The following is an 18,656-nucleotide window of genomic DNA, read 5'->3' as shown; positions in this document are numbered from 1 at the left end:
TTTGTGAAGTTGAATGCTTTCCAACTTTTGATAATGGAGGAAGAATCAAAGTGTACCCAGGGCATTATTTCTGGCAATGGTAGGCACCTAGGTAGAACTATCAACCTTCCTTTAGCCAGCTGGTGGCTTTCAAGTGTAATTTCTACACCCAAAGCCACAGCGGCTCACTGCAACTGATTTGAAATCAGATTCATTATCTATTCAGACACATAGGTCCTTACGTGATAAAATAAAAAAATGTTGAAATGTGAACTGCTTTCAGGGAGTTAGTGCTGCAATGGTATGTAAGTCTGACAACAGTGCCAGAGATTCTGATACGTCCTTACTTTTGTTCTTGGTGATTACTAAATTGGTACTGTTTCCAGCAGTATTGACCGAATCTGGATGTTGACCAGGGAATCAAGACACGTGTATGTTCCATCTATAGGACGAGTCATCCTTGATAACTTTCTTTAGATAAGTAAACTTTAACATTTTCCTTGTTGTGGTTTTAGGTTACTGATTGCAATTAAACCAGTATTACTGTGTTTCACTACTGCGCACGTCAACCGCTTTCAAAAATTCACATAACATTAATTCTTTCAAATAGAAATGTAAAATTGATGAAATCCTACGATCAGATGTATTGCATAAGGAAAGTCAATTTGTTTCTTTTAACATGAACAAGTTTGAAACGCGACAAATGAATAAGTACATTTAGTGTAAATACAGTGAATGTTTCTTTCGTGTGATAACATCTTCAGAATCTGAATGATTTTGTAGATGCTATTAACAGGGGAAAAAAATCATGTACGCCCTTACCGAAATGAAAAGTTTGCGGCAAAGTTGCGGTAAATTTGCCGCAAACATTTTAGTTCACCAGAACAGAGTAATAAATGTTTGCAGGAGTTCGCCGGTAGCGGCGACCTTTCGGCAAACGTTTCGGTGACCTTGCTGCAAACTCACCACAGATTTTACTGAATTAAGAGTTCGCCATAACATCGCCAGAAACTTTATCACATGATTTTGTTCACGAAAACGTCACCAGAATCTTTTATCTAAACTTTCTTCTCCAAAACATTCGCCATATGATCTTTTAATTATCTGACCAGATGTGAAAGTTCGCCAGAGGATTGCCAAAACAGTATCACATGACTTCTTCTTTGTTTTTATTGGCTGCATAGAGTTTGGCTCCATTTTCAAACTGCCAAACAGTAGTTGAACATCGTTGTATTAACATGAATTATTTATGTTTCTTTACTAAACAAAAACTTCCACAAAAAGATGGATAAATCACCGAAGTATACTGTGTTTAATTCCGTGGATAAATGTTATGCGATGTAAGGTTAGTTTTCACATTCTTACGCATGCAAAAGCAGAATGATTTTTATACGGTGCCTTTGTTTATTTCAGACATGTGTCACCTAAAGACCATTAGATACAATAGATTGCAATAATTAATTTAGTGAATCTGCAAATTTATTAAGACATTTACACAGAGAGGAAATTTTTGCAAATCAGTTATCAGCTTTCACAACGGTTCCTTTATAATATTTAAAGAGTTTCAAACCCATGTAAGCATAAAATATATTTACTGACAGACAGACAGACAGATACTTTATTCACCCAAGGTATATGATATACAACATGAGGATATGCAATATGTTTGTTTTTGTTTTTTTTTTAACAATGTATTGTTTGTTCCGGTAGCAGTCAACAGAATATAAAATATGAACTATTAAATTAGCAGTATACACAAGTGTCAAGGGGGAACTCATAGAATTGTATCTCACAACTCATTTACATAGGTGCAAATTACTTGTAATCTTTCTATTCAAGATTATATCTGATCATTTCTGGTTCATTAACACACATATTTAATTATAAACACATGTATACAATGCACTAATAAGCAAAGTTATTTTACTATAATATGGGTAACTATTTCTTGCGCGGAGTAGACGAATGACAAATGTAATTAGGTCTGTGAATGAGGACACATTTACATATGCACGCAAAAAACAGAAAAAGTGATTTTTACGTTGCTATATTTAGACTGTAGAGTTAAAACAGGTAAAAGTAGTGCTGCGAATGTCAACAACTGGATTAACTTCTTAAGGTAGGCAATGTTCTTTCTATAAATACTAGCGTCTACTTTCTGAGTTTTGTATGATCGGGTGGTACTTCTTAAAACTTAGCTAATATTACTCTTATTAATTTACAAAAGTCAGCTAATTTAGATTCATCGACGGTCTGCATAAATGCTCGCAAAGAGTGATCATTATCGGTGAAATTACAGTTTTTTAAGTAAATATTTCTCTTACTACTGAAATAATCGCACTTAAATAAATAATGCTGTTCATTACCGATACAATCGTTATTGCATAGCGTGCAGATACGTTCTTGGTAAGGTGTTCCGTCGTAGCGACCAGTTTCTACTGGTAGTCTATGATTACTAGTACGGAATTTGAAGAACGTTTTGTAGTCTGTTGTTGAAAGGATATTAAAGTATTTTTCGTTTTCTAAGTTATATTTAAAGCTGTTATAAAAAAGTCCTTTGTTTGAAAGCTGCATTTGACCATGCCAGTTTTGCTTGAACTGGTCGATTAACGTTTGTTTTATTAATTTGTGTGTGCTTTTTTTAACGGCAACGTGCTGGTTTAGCCACAGATCTGGCCGTCCTACAGAATTAAGAATTTCCTTGATTTTTGAGACCCATTTAAAATTTACATTGTTATTGCGCAACATATAGTGGTATAATAAAAAGGAGATCTTACTTTCTTTTCCTAGTAATAACCTTGTCCAAAACGATAGCATATTTGTTTTCACGATGATTGATACAGGCATTGTTCCTGTTTCACCATAAAGCATGTAGAGCGGTGTACTTTTACGAGCATTAGTTATTCTCCGGAGAAATTCGTTGTTTACTTTTTCGAGTAAATCCAGGTTTTCAAATCCATATATTTCGGACCCATACGTTAAAATAGGTAATACAGTATGTTGATAAAGTTTAATAGTTAGGTCGATTGGTAAATCTGCATTCTGAGATTTGGTAAACAAAAGGTACATAGCTTTGCTAGCCTGTTGGGCTACGTGTTTTCTAGCTTTTAAAAAGGACCCGTTGCTTGAGAATGTAACACCTAAGTAGTGGTAACTGTCAGTAATTTCGATGCGTTCATCTCCTAAATGAAAATGAAAGTTTGCAATATTTCTCGCACCGAATACAATTACTTTAGTTTTATTTCTATTAACACTTAGTTTCCAGTGTTCACAGTAATTATAAAATAAATTCAGACTATTTTGAAAGTCAGACTGGTTACTTGCGATTATAACAGTGTCGTCTGCGTAAAGCAGAAGCAACAGTTTAAGCCATGCTTCGTCAGTGATCGGATCATTTAGCAATATGCCTGTGACACCGTATGTTTCTAGATATGCTTGTAAATCATTAAGATAGATTGAAAATAAAATGGGACTTAAATTTTCCCCTTGACGCACCCCAATTTCGGAAAGGAAGAAAGGAGACTGCTCACCATTGTGCAAAACGCAAGACTTAATGTTTTGATACATATTAAAAATCACTTGGAAAAATTTACCATTTACGGAGGTCTGAAGTAATTTATGCCATAGACCGAATCTCCAGATTTTATCAAAACACTGTGAAAAATCGATAAAGCTGCAAAAAAGTTTTTGTTTACGTTTCTTTAGAATCTCTATAAGTGCATGCAAAGTAAAAATATGATCAGAACAAGAATATCCATTCCTAAAGCCGGCTTGGTTTTCATTAAGTAGATTGAATTCCTCTATATAGCTCGTTAATCTAAGATTTAGTATAGCTGTAAACAGTTTTCCTAAACATGACAGTATCGTAATGGGCCTGTACGCCCCACACTCCATAGAGTTGCCTTTGTTTTTAAAAATAGGGATAATAGTACCTTCCAGCCAAGATTTTGGAATAATGCCTGTATCTAGGATATTGTTAAATAGACGCTTATAAACTGGGAGGAGTAATGTTTTTGTACTCTTAATGTATTCATTTAAAATGTTGTCAGTTGGGCTAGAGGCTTTCCCGTTGTTTAATTTATCAATACACTTTATAATTTCACGATCGGTTATGGGCATATTCAAAAACGCATTAACGACATACTTTATCATAATGATCTCGTGCATTTGTATATTTTCTTTATAATTATTTAGAAAAGATAAATCATTTAATTTATTAGCAGATGATATTTTGCTAATTTAATAGACCTTTCTTAGTTTTCTTGAAAATATATCCTTTGTTCTTCAAAAACGAAAGGTCTGTTACTTTAGCGCCAAAAGTTTGCAGCAAATTTGCATAATTGTTTGCTGCAAAGTCGGTGCAAACTAATTTGCATAAATAGTTTGCCAAAAGCTCGCCAGAACATTGCCAGAAGTTCGCCAGAAAGGTTTTGGCGAACTTGCGGCAAACTTTTACCATGCAAATTAGGTTTGCCGCAAATTTGCTGCAAACTTCATTTGCATATTCATTTGCATAAATTGTTTGCCGCAAATTTGCCGCAAACTTATTTGCATGGTAAAAGTTTGCCAAAAGAAAGTTTGCGGCAAATTCACCAAAACGTTTGCGGCAAATTTGCCGCAACGTGCGCCGGAAGCCTGATATTTTGGTAAGGGCGTTTTCACGTTCAATGTTATTCATAACGTGTAAGACGCTTAAATCAATTATGTTGATCGCTCAGAAAATCCACAAGAACGTCAACCTTGTTTGATGACGTTTAGGACAACTCAATCTTTTTTTTTTAAATGCGTTCTAAACTTTATTTTACTGGACTATTTTGTAAAATAATTATTTGCTAGGAGATACTAGTCTTGATAAAGCATTTTTTACTAGTTGCATTGTTAAAAGTTATATTTTGTAGACCTGTGATGAAGTTTGTAAATCACTTTTCTGTTTATTGAACACTATTTACGTCAAGTTTGGAAATGCAGTTTTCAGACAAGTAATTCCCATGGGAACACATTGTACATCTCTTCTCGCGGATTTGTTTTTACATAGTTATGAAAAAGATTTTTGTTGAACCTTTCTCAAGATACTGCATTTACCTTTCTCAAGATAATGCATTTAATTATACATCACACTGTCTGAATGATATTCTTCATACGAATAATCCGTTTTTTTTGGTCAATTGGTGGATACTATTTGTCCCCGGGAGCTCCAATAAAATAAAACTAACAATTCGGACATTACATCTCTATTTAAGAAAATTTACTACATACCAAAATTTATGACACGAGGGATGATTTTAATTTTAGTATTGTAAATTCCGCTTATTTGAATGGGGATGTACCCCAGACAACATCTTATGGGATATACATTTCTCCATTAATTCGTTTTGCAAGAGCATGAAGAGCGTGTAGTCATGTTGAGGATTTATAGGACATTAATGACTTTCCAGCTTCGATGGTGCAGGAAGACCTTAGGTGCCCCTCCGTGTATTATTTCACCTAAAATCAAAAATGTGAACAAAGGAAAAAACAAGACCGTTGATGTAAGATATACATTTTAATCACGGTGAAATAATTTCCATTTGGATATAAAATACACAGTTCTTCAACCTACACACACTTTAAAAACGTCCACATTTTTGTCGAGCCCACTTGCGGCGAGTTCGATACAGTCGCCACTTTTGGCGGTTCGGTGTATGTGCGTGCGTCCGTCCCATTTTGTTTATATTTGGCATGAATGTTAATCTCAATGAGAAGGCGTGTCATGCGCAAACCCCATGTTCCTATCTCAAAGGTCAAGGTCACAGTTGGAGGTCAAAGGTCAAATTGAAGTTTGTCCTGAGCATTTCTTCTTCATGCATAGTGGGATTTTGATGTAACTTGGCATGAATGCTCACCATTTATGAGACCGAGTGCCATGCGCAAGAATCAGGTCCCTAGGTCCAAAATCAAGGTCACACTTGACAGCTGGCGGGCTTGACATTCTGCCCGTGGGCATACTTGTATACCAAAATGTAATTTACTAAAACAACAATTTATTTTGTTTCAAGGCCACACTTACCATTTCATTTCTACAAAATTACATTATGACATACAAACGAGGGCCCTAAAGGCCCTGTATCGCTCACCTGACCTATTGCCCTAAAGATGAGATCATCAGGATTAACATTCTGGCCAAGTTACATTAAGATATGATCATAAATGTGGCCTCTACTCTAGAGTGTTAACCAGCTTTTCCTTTGATTTGACCGAGTGACCTAGTTTTTGACCCCACATGACCCAGATTCTAACTTGACCTAAAGCTCATGAAGATTAACATTCTGACCAAGTTTCATGAAGATACAATCATAAATGTGGCCTCTAGATTGTTAACAAGCTTTACCTTTGATTTGACCTGGTGACCTAGTTTTTGACCCCACTTGACCCAGATTTGAAATTGACCTTTATATCATTAGATTAACATTCTGACCAAGTTTCATTAAGATACGATCATAAATGTGGCCTCTAGAGTGTTAACTAGCTTTTCCTTTGATTTGACCAGATGACCTTGTTTTTGACCTGACATGACCCAGATTCGAATCTGACCTAAAGATCATCAAGGTTAACTTTCTGACCAAGATTCATGAAGATACAGTCAGAAATGTAGCCTCTAGAGCGTTAACAAGTTTTTCCTTTAATGTTTTGACCTGGTGACCTAGTTTTTGCCCCACCTGACCTACATTTAATCTTAGCCTTAAGATTATCAAGATTACGTTCTGACCAAGTTTCATAGAGATATTGCCATAAATGTGGCCTCTAGAGTGTTGACAAGCTTTTCCTTTGATTTGACATGGTGACCTAGTTTTTGATCCCTCCTGATCAAGATTTAAATTTCACTTACAGATCATCAAGATTAACATTCTGACCAAGTTTCATTAAGATATGGTCATAAATGTGGCCTCTAGAGTGTTAACTAGCTTTTCCTTCGATCTGACCTGGTGACCTAGTTTTTGACCAAACCTGACCCAGATTTAAAATCGATCTAAAGATCATCAAGGCTAACATTCTGAAAAAGTTTCATTAACATACGGTCATAAATGTGGCTTCTAGAGTGTTAAATAGCTTTTCCTCTGATTTGACCTGGTGACCTATTTTTTTACCCTACATGACCCAGATTTGAACCTGTCCTAAAGATCATTTCTGACCAAGTTTCACGAAGATAGTCATAAATGTGGCCTCTACAGTGTTAACAAGCTTTTCCTTTGGTTTGATCTAGTGGCCTAGTTTTTGACCCCAGATGACCCAATGTCGGAATTGTCCAAGATTTTATTGAGGGTAACATTCTGACAAAGTTTCATTAAGATTGGGCCAAAATTGTAACCTCTAGAGTGTTAACAAGCTTTTCCTTTAATTTGACCTGGTGACCTAGTTTTTATCCCTTAATGACCCAATATCGGACTCGTCCAAGATTTCATTAAGGGTAACATTCTGACCAAGTTTCATTAAGATTTGGCCAAAATTGTGACCTCTAGAGTGTTAACAAGTTTTTCCTTTGATTTGACCTGGTGACCTAGCATTTGACCCAAGATGATCCAATATCGAACTCGTCCAAGATTTTATTGAGTTTGGGACAAAATTGTGACCTCTAGAGTGTTAACAGTCAAATTGTTGACAACGTACGATGGACGACGACGGATGACGGATACAGGGCGATCATTAAAGCTCACCCTGAGCACTTTGTGCTCAGGTGAGCTAAAAATCATAATATGAAATGAAAAAAAAACAGACAATATAATATCCTTTCAATCAACCCTGGTATCACTACGACAGCTTATGCGGCATTTAGTTGGAATTAAAGGAATGACCAATACTATTTATTGGTAATTTATGCTAGAGATATACTCTCGATAACCAACACTGTTCAGCCGGTTAAGATGTATCCATATCACTTACTTACTTCCTGCTCATAAAACTCAACTATATGTTGTATATGTAGTTATTTGTTGATTACTAGGTGACATTTACAACACACACTTTTGCTTTTTTATATGAAGGTTAAGTGTCTTTTCATTTTTGAACATGATGTCACAGTTCTGGCACATGGCTGCTGTCTCCATACTGTGAACTTTTACATGTTCCTTGAGCTGAACATTCCATGCTGCAGCATATTTACACTGTGTACATTTGTATGGTTTCTCTCCAGTATGTGTTCGCATATGTGATTTCAGCTGATAAGCCTGAACACAGGTAAAGGCACACTGATCGCACTGGAATGGATGTACTCCTGGAAAGTGTAAAAAAAAAAACTTAGACTAAATACCATTGTCCTTTCTACACCAATTATAAACAAATATCCCTCTTAACCCTTTTAAAACTACTCTTTAAAAAGTGGATACACATTTTGAATGTGTTAGTATCGTTGCCTTTTACCTCCTGATATTATAAAAATATGCAATGAAATCAAACTGTAACCTTTTCCACCAAGATGTATTTTGGACTCCTTTATTTGCCTAAGGACACCAGCCCTTGGACATGAAAAACAACATTACTAGGTTAAGAGCAATATATTTACCTTGATGGACTAACTGATGATTTTTCATAACTGAAGAGGACTTTGCAGCAAATGGACATTCTGTGCATAAATATTTTCGTACTTTTAAGTGAACTCTTTCCGTATGACGTGTAAGATTGCTTTCACTTGCAAACTTCTTTCCACATTTTTCACATTGGCAGCTTGTTTCCTTCTTACCACTACATAGAGTTGCATGGTATTTTAAATGATCTTGCTTTAAAAATACTTTTCCACACCTCTTGCACATAATACAAACTTCACTGTGAGATTCTTTTAAATGTCTACGAAGGAGATTACACGTTGCATACTTTATTATCATCCCTTCATTTTCTTGACAATATACGCACACATATTGTGGATTATCATGAACTAAACCGAAATGAGTTTTTAGTCTACCATACCCTACTTTGATTCCACATTCTGGGCAAACCCTACAATCTTTTTTGTGCATTTGTGCTCTGTGAAGTAAAACCTCTCCAACACTGCTGGAAAAGAAATCACAATCTTTGCAGTTCAGTTCGCCATTTAGATGATTTTCTAAATGACTTTCAATACCTTCTATGCTTTCACTGGTAAAATTGTTGCATAACGTGCAAGCATATACCATTACACATCTTTCAAAATCTGATTTTCCTCTGTCTTTCCTAGCAATGGAGTCCAACGCTTCTATCCTGTATTTGTCTTGATGGTCTTCTAGCTTTACATGTATTCTTTTCGTCTGTGGCTTCTTTGTCCATGTCTTCTTTTTTACATTTTTACTACGAATATTACCATCACTACTTCTTGTATCGCTATCAGTGTAAGACTCATCACTTTCACTGCTATCACTAAGAACATTTCTTTCATTCTCAACTTCATCGTCATAGCTTCTTGTATATATTTTATCTTTATTGAATTCTTGAGGGTCAAAATCGGGATCTTTATTCCTTTTAGGCTTTTGAAACACTTTGTAACTTTCAACATCATTTTCATTTTCACTGTCAGTTCCTTCATTGTCTTCTTTCATATCTGTTTCTTGATGTTCGTTTTCTTCAACGTCTGAAATTATTTCATCTCCCTCTAGATACTTTAAAACTTTATCAATTTTATTTTCAACATTTTGATAATCTGGTCTAAATCCTTTATATCGGAGCCTAGTACTTTTTCTATGTGAATCATGATTTTCTTCATCAACAGTATCTTCCAGTTTCACAAGTTTTGGCTTCTGTATTTCATAAAGTTCCTCGTCTTCCTCATTTGATTCTTTCCTTTTATTTTTGAAAACAGAAGAATGTTCTGTTGCATCTGCTTTGTCCGCAGATTTTTTATGTGTTTGTTTCTTTTTGCTTTTTACATTAGGAGTATTTCCTTGCTTGTATTTTTTCGGTATAGTGTCTTTATTCAAATAAGATGGAGTACAGATATTATTGGAATCTTCTGGTTCAGTCTTTATGATAATTTTACAACCTTCATTCACTGCATCTTCAGGATAATCTGATTCGTCACAAGACCTGTCATGTGTTTCTTCAAAATAATGTGTTTCTTCTTCCTGTAGGTTCTCATCTTCAGTTTCAAGTTCACATGGACTAGTGAAGTCAAAAAGCTGGCTTCCTGATAAAGTCATTTGAAACGGCAGTATGATAAAGGTTCCAATCTTACTGTCTTTGCCTTGAACATCATACTGTATCCTAAAAGGTGCGGTGATAGGCAATCCACGTATTGTGCAATTTTGATATTCCTGGGAAGGAAATGCTGCATTCTGCATCTTTGTCTTTAGGCTTTATCTCCTATCACACCATGTATTTAATGTTACTTTTGTACCTAAAGCAAACAAAAATGTTATATGTTTTAAATGTGGACAACTATAAAATATATTCATATGGTAAGACTGAAAGTCATTGCAAGTTTAACAAAATTGATGAAACTTTTCCTCAGATTAAGTTGGTTTCTGGGTAAAATTGATTTCTTTGAGTATGTGTATGCATCAATTTAATATGTGACATTCAATTTCATTCTTTTGAAATGAGGTAGTTGTTGAAAATATAACATGATCAGTTCTATGTTTTGACAGCTGAATGGCACATGTATGTCATTTCAAACTCTTGTTAAGAACAAGACAGAAGAATTGTAAAGAAAAAAACATTACTCCTTATTTTCCAGATAATTTTATAACAAAATGTCAAAATGAATCTTGTTTCAAACTCATAGTTTTTGTGCAATGTGAAGTAAAAACTCTCCAATACTGCTCATAAAACATTAACTCTCAATTTTTGCAACCTCAATCAATATCAATGATACTCATGAAACCTGGTCAGCATGCCTGCCATCCTATATATCACTTAAGCTATCATTTAGGGAAAGTTAAAAACCCTAGTCTTATGGGGTCAAAAACTAGGTCAATACATATATCAGGAAACTGTATGAACACTATGTACATGTATACAGGACACATCTTCCACCTGATCTTTAAGAATCTGCCTCAGAATGTCTGCCTACAAAGTAATTAATCTCTTAAAAGTTTCAAAACTAGTTCACATTGGTCTAAAACCTAGGCCGATAGGTCAAATCATAGAAAACCTGTACATACACCACATACATTGGACCTAACTTCCGGTAACATGCTCAAAAATATGAGGGTGAGTAGGTTGGAATTTTTTGGGGGGTGGGGAATCTTTATATATTAAGTGAGACTTTTCGGAAATTATTTTTGTGTCAAAAAATGAATACAAATAAGGGGGTTATGCCTTTAGAGCATCAGTAAGTTGATTTCTAACATCACTGACCATGTTTAAAGCATAAAAAGTGCAGTTTTGTAACTTTTTGTTGGAAAGTTGAAAAAAATATTCTCCAAGGCCATAAAAACATTTAGGGTTGGGCCAAAAATTTACAGTAGGTCGGGATACCGGAAACAAACATTTTTCTTTTTTACGCCTAGCAATTTCATTCTTGGATTGTACGTTTTTCGTGAAACATTCATTATTTATTTACTCAGGTGAGTGAATCCTGGCCACCAGTTTTATCACCTTCTGTTCTTATAGCATGGTACACGACTCTTACAACGCTTAATGCTTTCTTCTTGAAAACATGGCTACAAACAGGTACTAACAGGGATCACTTAATCACCAACATAATATCTACCTTTAATTTACTTGTTTGGACTTATGTACGATTTTCATCGATTTAAATAAACTTAATATGCGACTCATTTCTAAATTATCTTATACACGCTGTATTACAATTTATTTAGTCACTTCTTTATAATTATTGTAACCTAGCTCTATAAGACAGACAGTGGTCAATTGTTGAAAAAGATGTTAAACCCGAACACACAAGACTGTGGTCAGTGTAAATTTTAAGTTATATATAATTGTCACAGGTTGAGAAAAATGTGCAGTCAGACTGGGACTCGAACCCAGGGCCCAGGAATAATGTTTCGAAGCTCTACCGACTGAGCTACCCGGCTGCTAGTTGAACTAATCCGACGCATACAGTTTGTTTTATGTATTGTCCAGGGTCAGGGTTGTTGTGCGAGAAAAGTCACAGGCTAGGCGAACTTGTATGGAGATGAGAAAAAACACAAAGAACACTAGTTGATTTGAATGAAATAAAGGCATTCAATAAAATGCCATAAAAAGGCAAAATTTAACATTTAAACAGTACAATCATTATAAAGCAAAACAAGATTAATAAATTTCCGAATTGTAATATCTGGGCAACCAAAAAACCGCCACCGCCCAAATAACTGACTAGGAAATGTAAATACATTAAAGAAGATAAATTCTAAAGATCAATGTACATGTATGAAACTTAATACAACAAACAATTTTAAATATGACTAGAGAAACAAGAGTTTTAAGCAGACAATATTGTCCATTATATATAACAAAGGAACCCTGACCATCAATGTTAAGTAAAAGGATGAAGAGGAGGAGGAAGAGGTGGTGGAGGTTTTGCATGTAACAAAATTTGGCGAGGGATCTTTCCTCGCCGATAAAACAAAGAACAATGCTCGAAAAATAACGATTGGCTAAGAGCGAGCACGTGACCAAGCGGGCGCTTTTGATTGGTTAAACAATAATTATATGCGAAAGGCTAAAACATTTACGAATGATGTTACTGTTCAATGACATAAAAATTTTTATGCCTCCATAAAATTTTATTTATGTATTGTCCAGGGTCAGGGTTGTCGTGCGAGAAAAGTCACAGGTTAGGCGAACTTGTATGGAGATGAGGAAAAAACACAAAGAACACTAATTGATTTGAATGAAATATTTATACTGTGACAGTCAAACTGTAACACAGTGACTCTGATGTCAGAAATTAAAAAGCAGCCACTCAGCGACAGTAAGCTTGTCTACCCAGCTGCCTACACACTTTCTCCCTGTTTTAGTATTCAAGTCCTATACCGTGACACACTGAATAACATTTCTTGGACCAAAGAGCTATAAAAATTATGAAGCCTATTTTCTACTTTATATTTCCTTGCTTGAACAAATAAAAACAAAACAATTATAAATGTAACCGTACCGTGTATAACTGTAATTAATCAAAAACATGAAATCAAAAGAGAATTAACAAAGCTCTATTATGGCATTTGAATTACAGGATCAGTTTTATTGTTTCAATATTTCCTGTACAAATGGCGTCTTTGTGATAAAGGGACATAACTGGTTTTTAGCACTCCATAAGTTATATGTCACCATTGGCAACGTCACCATTGTCGCATTAAATCATTTACTTTTTTTACAATTTTATTAAACTTTATAATATTTCATCTATTTTATCTGGTTGAACACTCATACTACCAATATATTTTATAAGTAGATCAACGTAGATCTAATAAAAAAAACTGCCAATCAAACAGCTCAAAGAAAAAAAATATAGACTAGAACTAGATCTAGCTCTTATTTTGGAAATCCCGAATTCACTTTTTGGAACTACTAAACACTGGCACCACCACCTGATAAGGAAAGCAGCTGTCGACAATTCCGTGGTGCAGCTATCACCGGTATCAAAGAGAAATGTGAGAAAGAATATAGGCCTATAGTTTCAGAAGTAGAAGCTAGATCTATTAGAAGATGTTCTAGAAATATTTGATGTTAAAACGCTAAACCCGAACACACACACACACACACACACACACACACACAAACACACAGAAATATTTATTTAAAAAAAAAAACAACAACAGAAAATGAAAAAAATAAAAAGATGAAAAAAAAGATTTTCCGTCTTTTCTGAATTAAGTCGCGGACGGGAAACATTACTAGTATAGAAAATGATTCAATGCGGATAGCGTTCGATAGATTATAGAAAATGTTATTTGGTGGTCAGTATTGGATATGATCAGCTATGGACTGTCTTTTCTGTTTTATTTTCTATGAGAGGAAATTCGTGAGTAATATGAGAAATAAAACTGTTTAGGTTGTTAAGATCTGAAACAGTACAGTATGGACGTTTTAAATGAGACTACTGTACAGCGCCATCACTGATTCGATAGCGCCACCACTTTTTAAGAAATGCTGGCATATTTCTTTTAAAGTAGATATCATCAAGTCTAATGTTTGTCTGTGTAAGTATCATACACATTTAGACAACTTGCATGCGCGATAATGTTCTTAAACGGAATATAGCTGGAATACCGACAGACAAAACGTACAAACGTGTGAATCAGGAGAACAACTTTCAACACCACAATCTGCGTAATATTTTAACCCTTAGCCTGCTGCAGGCGAATTTAACAGCCTTTGCAAACAGCTTGGAACCAGATCAGATGCCGATTAAATCGGCGTCTGATCAGGTTCCAAGCTGTTTGCTACTCTGACAATATTTCTTCCAATTTTGGAGCAAATTGAATAAACTTTACAATTTTAGCAGACGACATTTCCAGCAGACGACAATTTATCTAGCATGCTAAGGGTTAACGAAATTACAGTCAGTCTACAGTATTAAAAGGTGTTCTTACATGGCACTACATTCTCCGATTATTGAAACAAGTTCTATCAATTAGAATATAGGACATTTAAATACTGGTGGTAGCTGCACCACGGAAATTTCCTTATCTCCACTTCTGGCTGGTGGAGCTAGGGTTTAGTAGCCTTGTATTTATATACCCACGTAATATTTTGAAATAAATTACACTTGACAACAAGAAAAAGGTAAATGTTGTAAATTCGTTATTTCGTTGTAAAAATATTTATCACCATTTTGTAATAATACACTGTTCTTCAATATAACTCTGAGGCCAGTCAAAAGTATGATTCGTTTCATATACGACTTTACGTCCTATGTAGGACGAACAAAGTTGTAAATGTATGAGAAAGATGTATGTTTATATTCAATGATTTGATGATAAAATACACACTTTCAGGAGATTCTACTGGGCCTGGTTTTTCCATTTCCTTCCTTTCGTGTGTGCGCGCGTTTGTGTGCGTGTTTCGTGAGGTTTTGTGCTTTTTTTAATCGTTTAAGAAAGCTGTGTGTTTAATACAATATCATACTGCGACAGTATAATATTATTTTCCATGAAACTAGATTTATGTTACACATTTTACATGTTTCTGATATTAACATAATTATGTCACTGTGTGAGAAATCTTTACCTAATTCCAAGTGCCGCCGCCAACGTAAATTAGTTTTATTATCATTAGATTCTTCTATTATTATCATTATCATTATTAAATTATTATTATTATTATTATTATTATTACTGGTATACCCTGCTTCCAAAGGACCTTTTAACAGATTTTATAAAATAATGTCTGGAGGACCTATGGGTTATTCTTGAGAATTTAAGTTGGAAAGTCACTATATGACCAATTTTGTATTGGTGGGTCTTTAAACACAATGTAACGAAATAAACAAAAGTTACTTAAAGATCCGGCACCACAACCTAGTTAACTACTTTTTCCTCCCACATGAACTTTGCGAAAACTGGTATAATACAGCTATACTACAGTATGATAGCACTTCCTGAACTACTGTGTTTTCACAACTTCACCTGCAAACTTATCCAGCCAATCTCTTTTCACTATTGTTTTAAAAACATAAATGAAATTTTAAAAAAAAAATCTTACATTGTAGAAAGAAAGTGGGATTTAAACTCAATACATCAAATATGCTTAAACACATTGTCTTGGCCTAATCATTATGTCAGTGTCAATTTGTATAAATAGATATTTGTTTTTTTCAATTATTTGTTTTCATGTAAATCATGTATAATTACCATCAATTCATGGGGAAAAAAACAACAACAAAAGAATACACTTATCCTGTGCGTTTTTTCCCCACAACTAGCCTACCGATTGAAACAATAACGTGCTTTACTACCAGTGAAGTTGATAGGCTGATTGTGATTGCAATGGTGTAAAAATGGTCACTATAGTGCTGTTCTAATGAGGTTTACCCGTGTTTATATTTTTAGCAGTTCAGCTTCGACTGAAATTCAACAGTATTACAGAAATACTGATCTACGTATGACCTCCAATAAAATTCTGGACCTGAGTAAAGAAAACAATAATAATGACAGAGAGTCTGCTTTTGGGGAAATATTTTGTCAAGGTCCTGAACCTCTTCAATGCTTTTATTTAATTTGCATTACGTATGTTACAATCCAATTTCAATTATTCTTACAAAACTTATTTTTCTAAAAGAAAGAACAAATAATGAAAGCTTCTGCAAATATCGAACATACTATTTACAATTATCATCGTTCAAACATCGGCCCCAAACATAAGTAAGTTATATGTATATTCAAAACAATAACAGTCTTAAAACTTAATGATTTTGTTGTTTGAATACTCGGTAAGTTCTTATTCTGGCTGGACCACGACAGCGTTTCTCCAACCGCTTCGCAGTCTCTTACTTAAATCTTCTCGGATACACTGATATGCCTTGTCATGAGCTCTGTTGAAGTTTTCATCCGGGTCGTCATCATGATCGTAGAGCTCTACCCCAGCTAGAGTTGCATCCCACCTGGTTATGTAATACGGATCATCTCGGAATATTGGCCACTCGGTATAACGGTACCGTACCGTTCGCATTGTATACCCCATGTATCTGCCGTAGCCCGGATATGGACTTTTTGCTTGCGAGAAAGAGGCTGTCTTTATCGGTACTTTCGGGTTTTCAATTAGGGGTAACATACTCATTCCTTCATGGCATAATTCTATGTCGCTAGAATCTTCTGGACATTGCAGCACTGTATCAAGGCCTGCAGCCTCAACGATAGTTGGAAACAAGTCCACAAATTCAACCAGCTGATCAGATTGTACACCAGCATCGGTCAATCCTGGAATTCGTATCATCATTGGCGCATGCGTAGATAATTCAAAATTATTTCGTTTACCCCATTCACCATGTTCACCAAGATGATACCCATGATCTCCGATGAATGATATGATTGTATTATCTGAAAGTCCCAGAGTTTCTAACTCAATAAGAATTTCTCCCACAAGTGAATCAATCCATGTTACTGCACAATAGTAAGCTCTTCTCAGTTCCTTAACAAGACTGTCTGGTAATGTGGTTCCAATCTCACCAGAAGCGTTGGCAGCTGCCATGTCACCGTACTCTCTAAGTCCGCTAAATTTACTCCATGCAACTTCCGGCATTTTTCTTGGGGCGTATCTATTGCTCGGTAAATTGATTAGTTCTTCGGGATAGTAGTCTAAGAAAGATTCCGGAAAAACAAATGGCTCGTGAGGTTTGTGGAATCCAACTGCGAGGAAGAAATTATTGTCTCCTGATAGCACATTTGGTGCAAGATCGCGAAGTTTCCTTATTGCTTTGTCTGTTATTTGTCTGTCTCTGAGTGGTTTAGATTTAAGATCATTTTCAGGAACAGCACGCCACATGCGGGTTTTGCCTTCATGATTTAACACTCCGTGGAAATATGGTTCAGACCAGGACAACGGGTCGTCATATCCTGATGCCACTCCGGGATGAAATATTTTACCTATTCCCACAGAAGTATAGCCGTTTTGTTTGAAATGTTGTGGAATAGTTGTAAAGTTTCCTCCGACATCTCTAAAGTAGGTTTCTAGTTTGTGAACGCGAGTAGTTTCCGGTCGACGACCTGTCAGAAGAGAGGCCCGACTCGGTGTACACACAGCCTGTTGAACATACGCACGCTGTAAAAGTAGACTTTTGCTCGCTAGGGCTGTAAGGTTTGAAGTAATCATGGGCGGGCTGACAGATGAAGGGAAGTGCTCTCCGGAATAGGGTTCAATCTGTGGTCGTAAATCGTCTACCATCAAGAATAAAACATTCTTCCTTGCAAAACATACTCTAGCACTACACATGAAAACCAACAATATTCTAAAAGCTTTAAACTCCATATCTCAGAATGATTTCTGAGCGATGTGATACATGCGAACAGCAGTCTTGTAATATCAACGAATATTGTATGTTACTACTTGCTACAGGTGTTGTCATTTTGATCACGACTGCTACAGGAAAACAGGCCCCTGGCAAATGGATGGCGATCAGCATGAGATAAGTCAAGTGAAAGGTGGTATATCAATTGTTTTGAAACTTTCGGTTAATTAAGTACCGACGTAGATGTATGGGCGGCAGTGTCGAAGATTGTCTTGATAAACTGACCGGTCACTCACCAAGTCTGACGAATTTGTTGTTTCATAACTACTTGTAAATACTTAATAATACAAACACATCTCCGAGTAAAGATTGTCATGGGTGCAATTAAAGATGGTTATGCGCATCTGAGCAACCTTCTGAAAGTTCTGTAGTTTCAACCGGGTTTCATTAAAGATATCTATAAAAGTAAACGCAGGATTCATCTTTTATGACTAACGGACGGACTGATGTACGGACGGACGAACAGACAAAATAATGTGCACACTACCGTTACTGCCTTTTATCAATATATCAGATTTTATGAAATAATGTCTTGTGTTCTTTAAGTAGTCACAGGATGCACTATTCGTCATATAAAAATGATATTAATTTTTTACTACTTGTTGCCATAATAACTATAACAACAAAATAAAGGGACGTCCATATTCTCCTCTATCTATAACAATAACTGAACCATATGTACTGTAGCTGTATATATGGCTTCTGTTTTCTAGGGTACACTGCAGTTGAGCTGTAAGGAAAGTAATCAAAATACTACAAAGTACATAATTTACAAGACATTACA

General features: G+C 35.4%; 2 protein-coding genes across 2 annotated transcripts; both read right to left on the bottom strand.

The window, feature by feature from the left end:
• Window positions 1-5,502: 5,502 nt before the first annotated feature.
• LOC128557033 (zinc finger protein 69 homolog) lies at window positions 5,503-13,155 on the bottom strand. Its single transcript, XM_053543496.1, has 3 exons — window positions 13,022-13,155; window positions 8,516-10,315; window positions 5,503-8,227 (listed from the first exon to the last, which is right to left on the bottom strand). The coding sequence occupies exons 2-3, from the start codon at window positions 10,257-10,259 to the stop codon at window positions 7,965-7,967; spliced, it is 2,007 nt and encodes a 668-aa protein (XP_053399471.1). The 5' UTR covers window positions 10,260-10,315; window positions 13,022-13,155; the 3' UTR covers window positions 5,503-7,964.
• Window positions 13,156-16,305: 3,150 nt separating this feature from the next.
• Window positions 16,306-17,832, bottom strand: LOC128555633 (iduronate 2-sulfatase-like). Its single transcript, XM_053538556.1, has one exon. It carries the CDS (start codon window positions 17,830-17,832, stop codon window positions 16,306-16,308), a length of 1,527 nt encoding a protein of 508 aa, XP_053394531.1.
• Window positions 17,833-18,656: the final 824 nt, after the last annotated feature.

The sequence above is a fragment of the Mercenaria mercenaria genome, chromosome 1 (assembly GCF_021730395.1).
Source record: "Mercenaria mercenaria strain notata chromosome 1, MADL_Memer_1, whole genome shotgun sequence".
Taxonomy (NCBI): Eukaryota; Metazoa; Mollusca; class Bivalvia; order Venerida; family Veneridae; genus Mercenaria; species Mercenaria mercenaria.
The sequence above is the reverse complement of the archived record's forward strand: the minus strand, read 5'-3'. Positions and strand labels throughout refer to the sequence as shown.

Excerpts from the sequence above, each read along its gene's own strand:
- LOC128555633 (XM_053538556.1), bottom strand. The coding sequence starts at position 17,832 with ATGGAGTTTAAAGCTTTTAGAATATTGTTGGTTTTCATGTGTAGTGCT.
- LOC128557033 (XM_053543496.1), bottom strand. The coding sequence starts at position 10,259 with ATGCAGAATGCAGCATTTCCTTCCCAGGAATATCAAAATTGCACAATA. Across the intron at positions 8,228-8,515 it reads TCATCAGTTAGTCCATCAAG|GAGTACATCCATTCCAGTGC; the intron begins GTAAATATATTG and ends TACACTTTCCAG.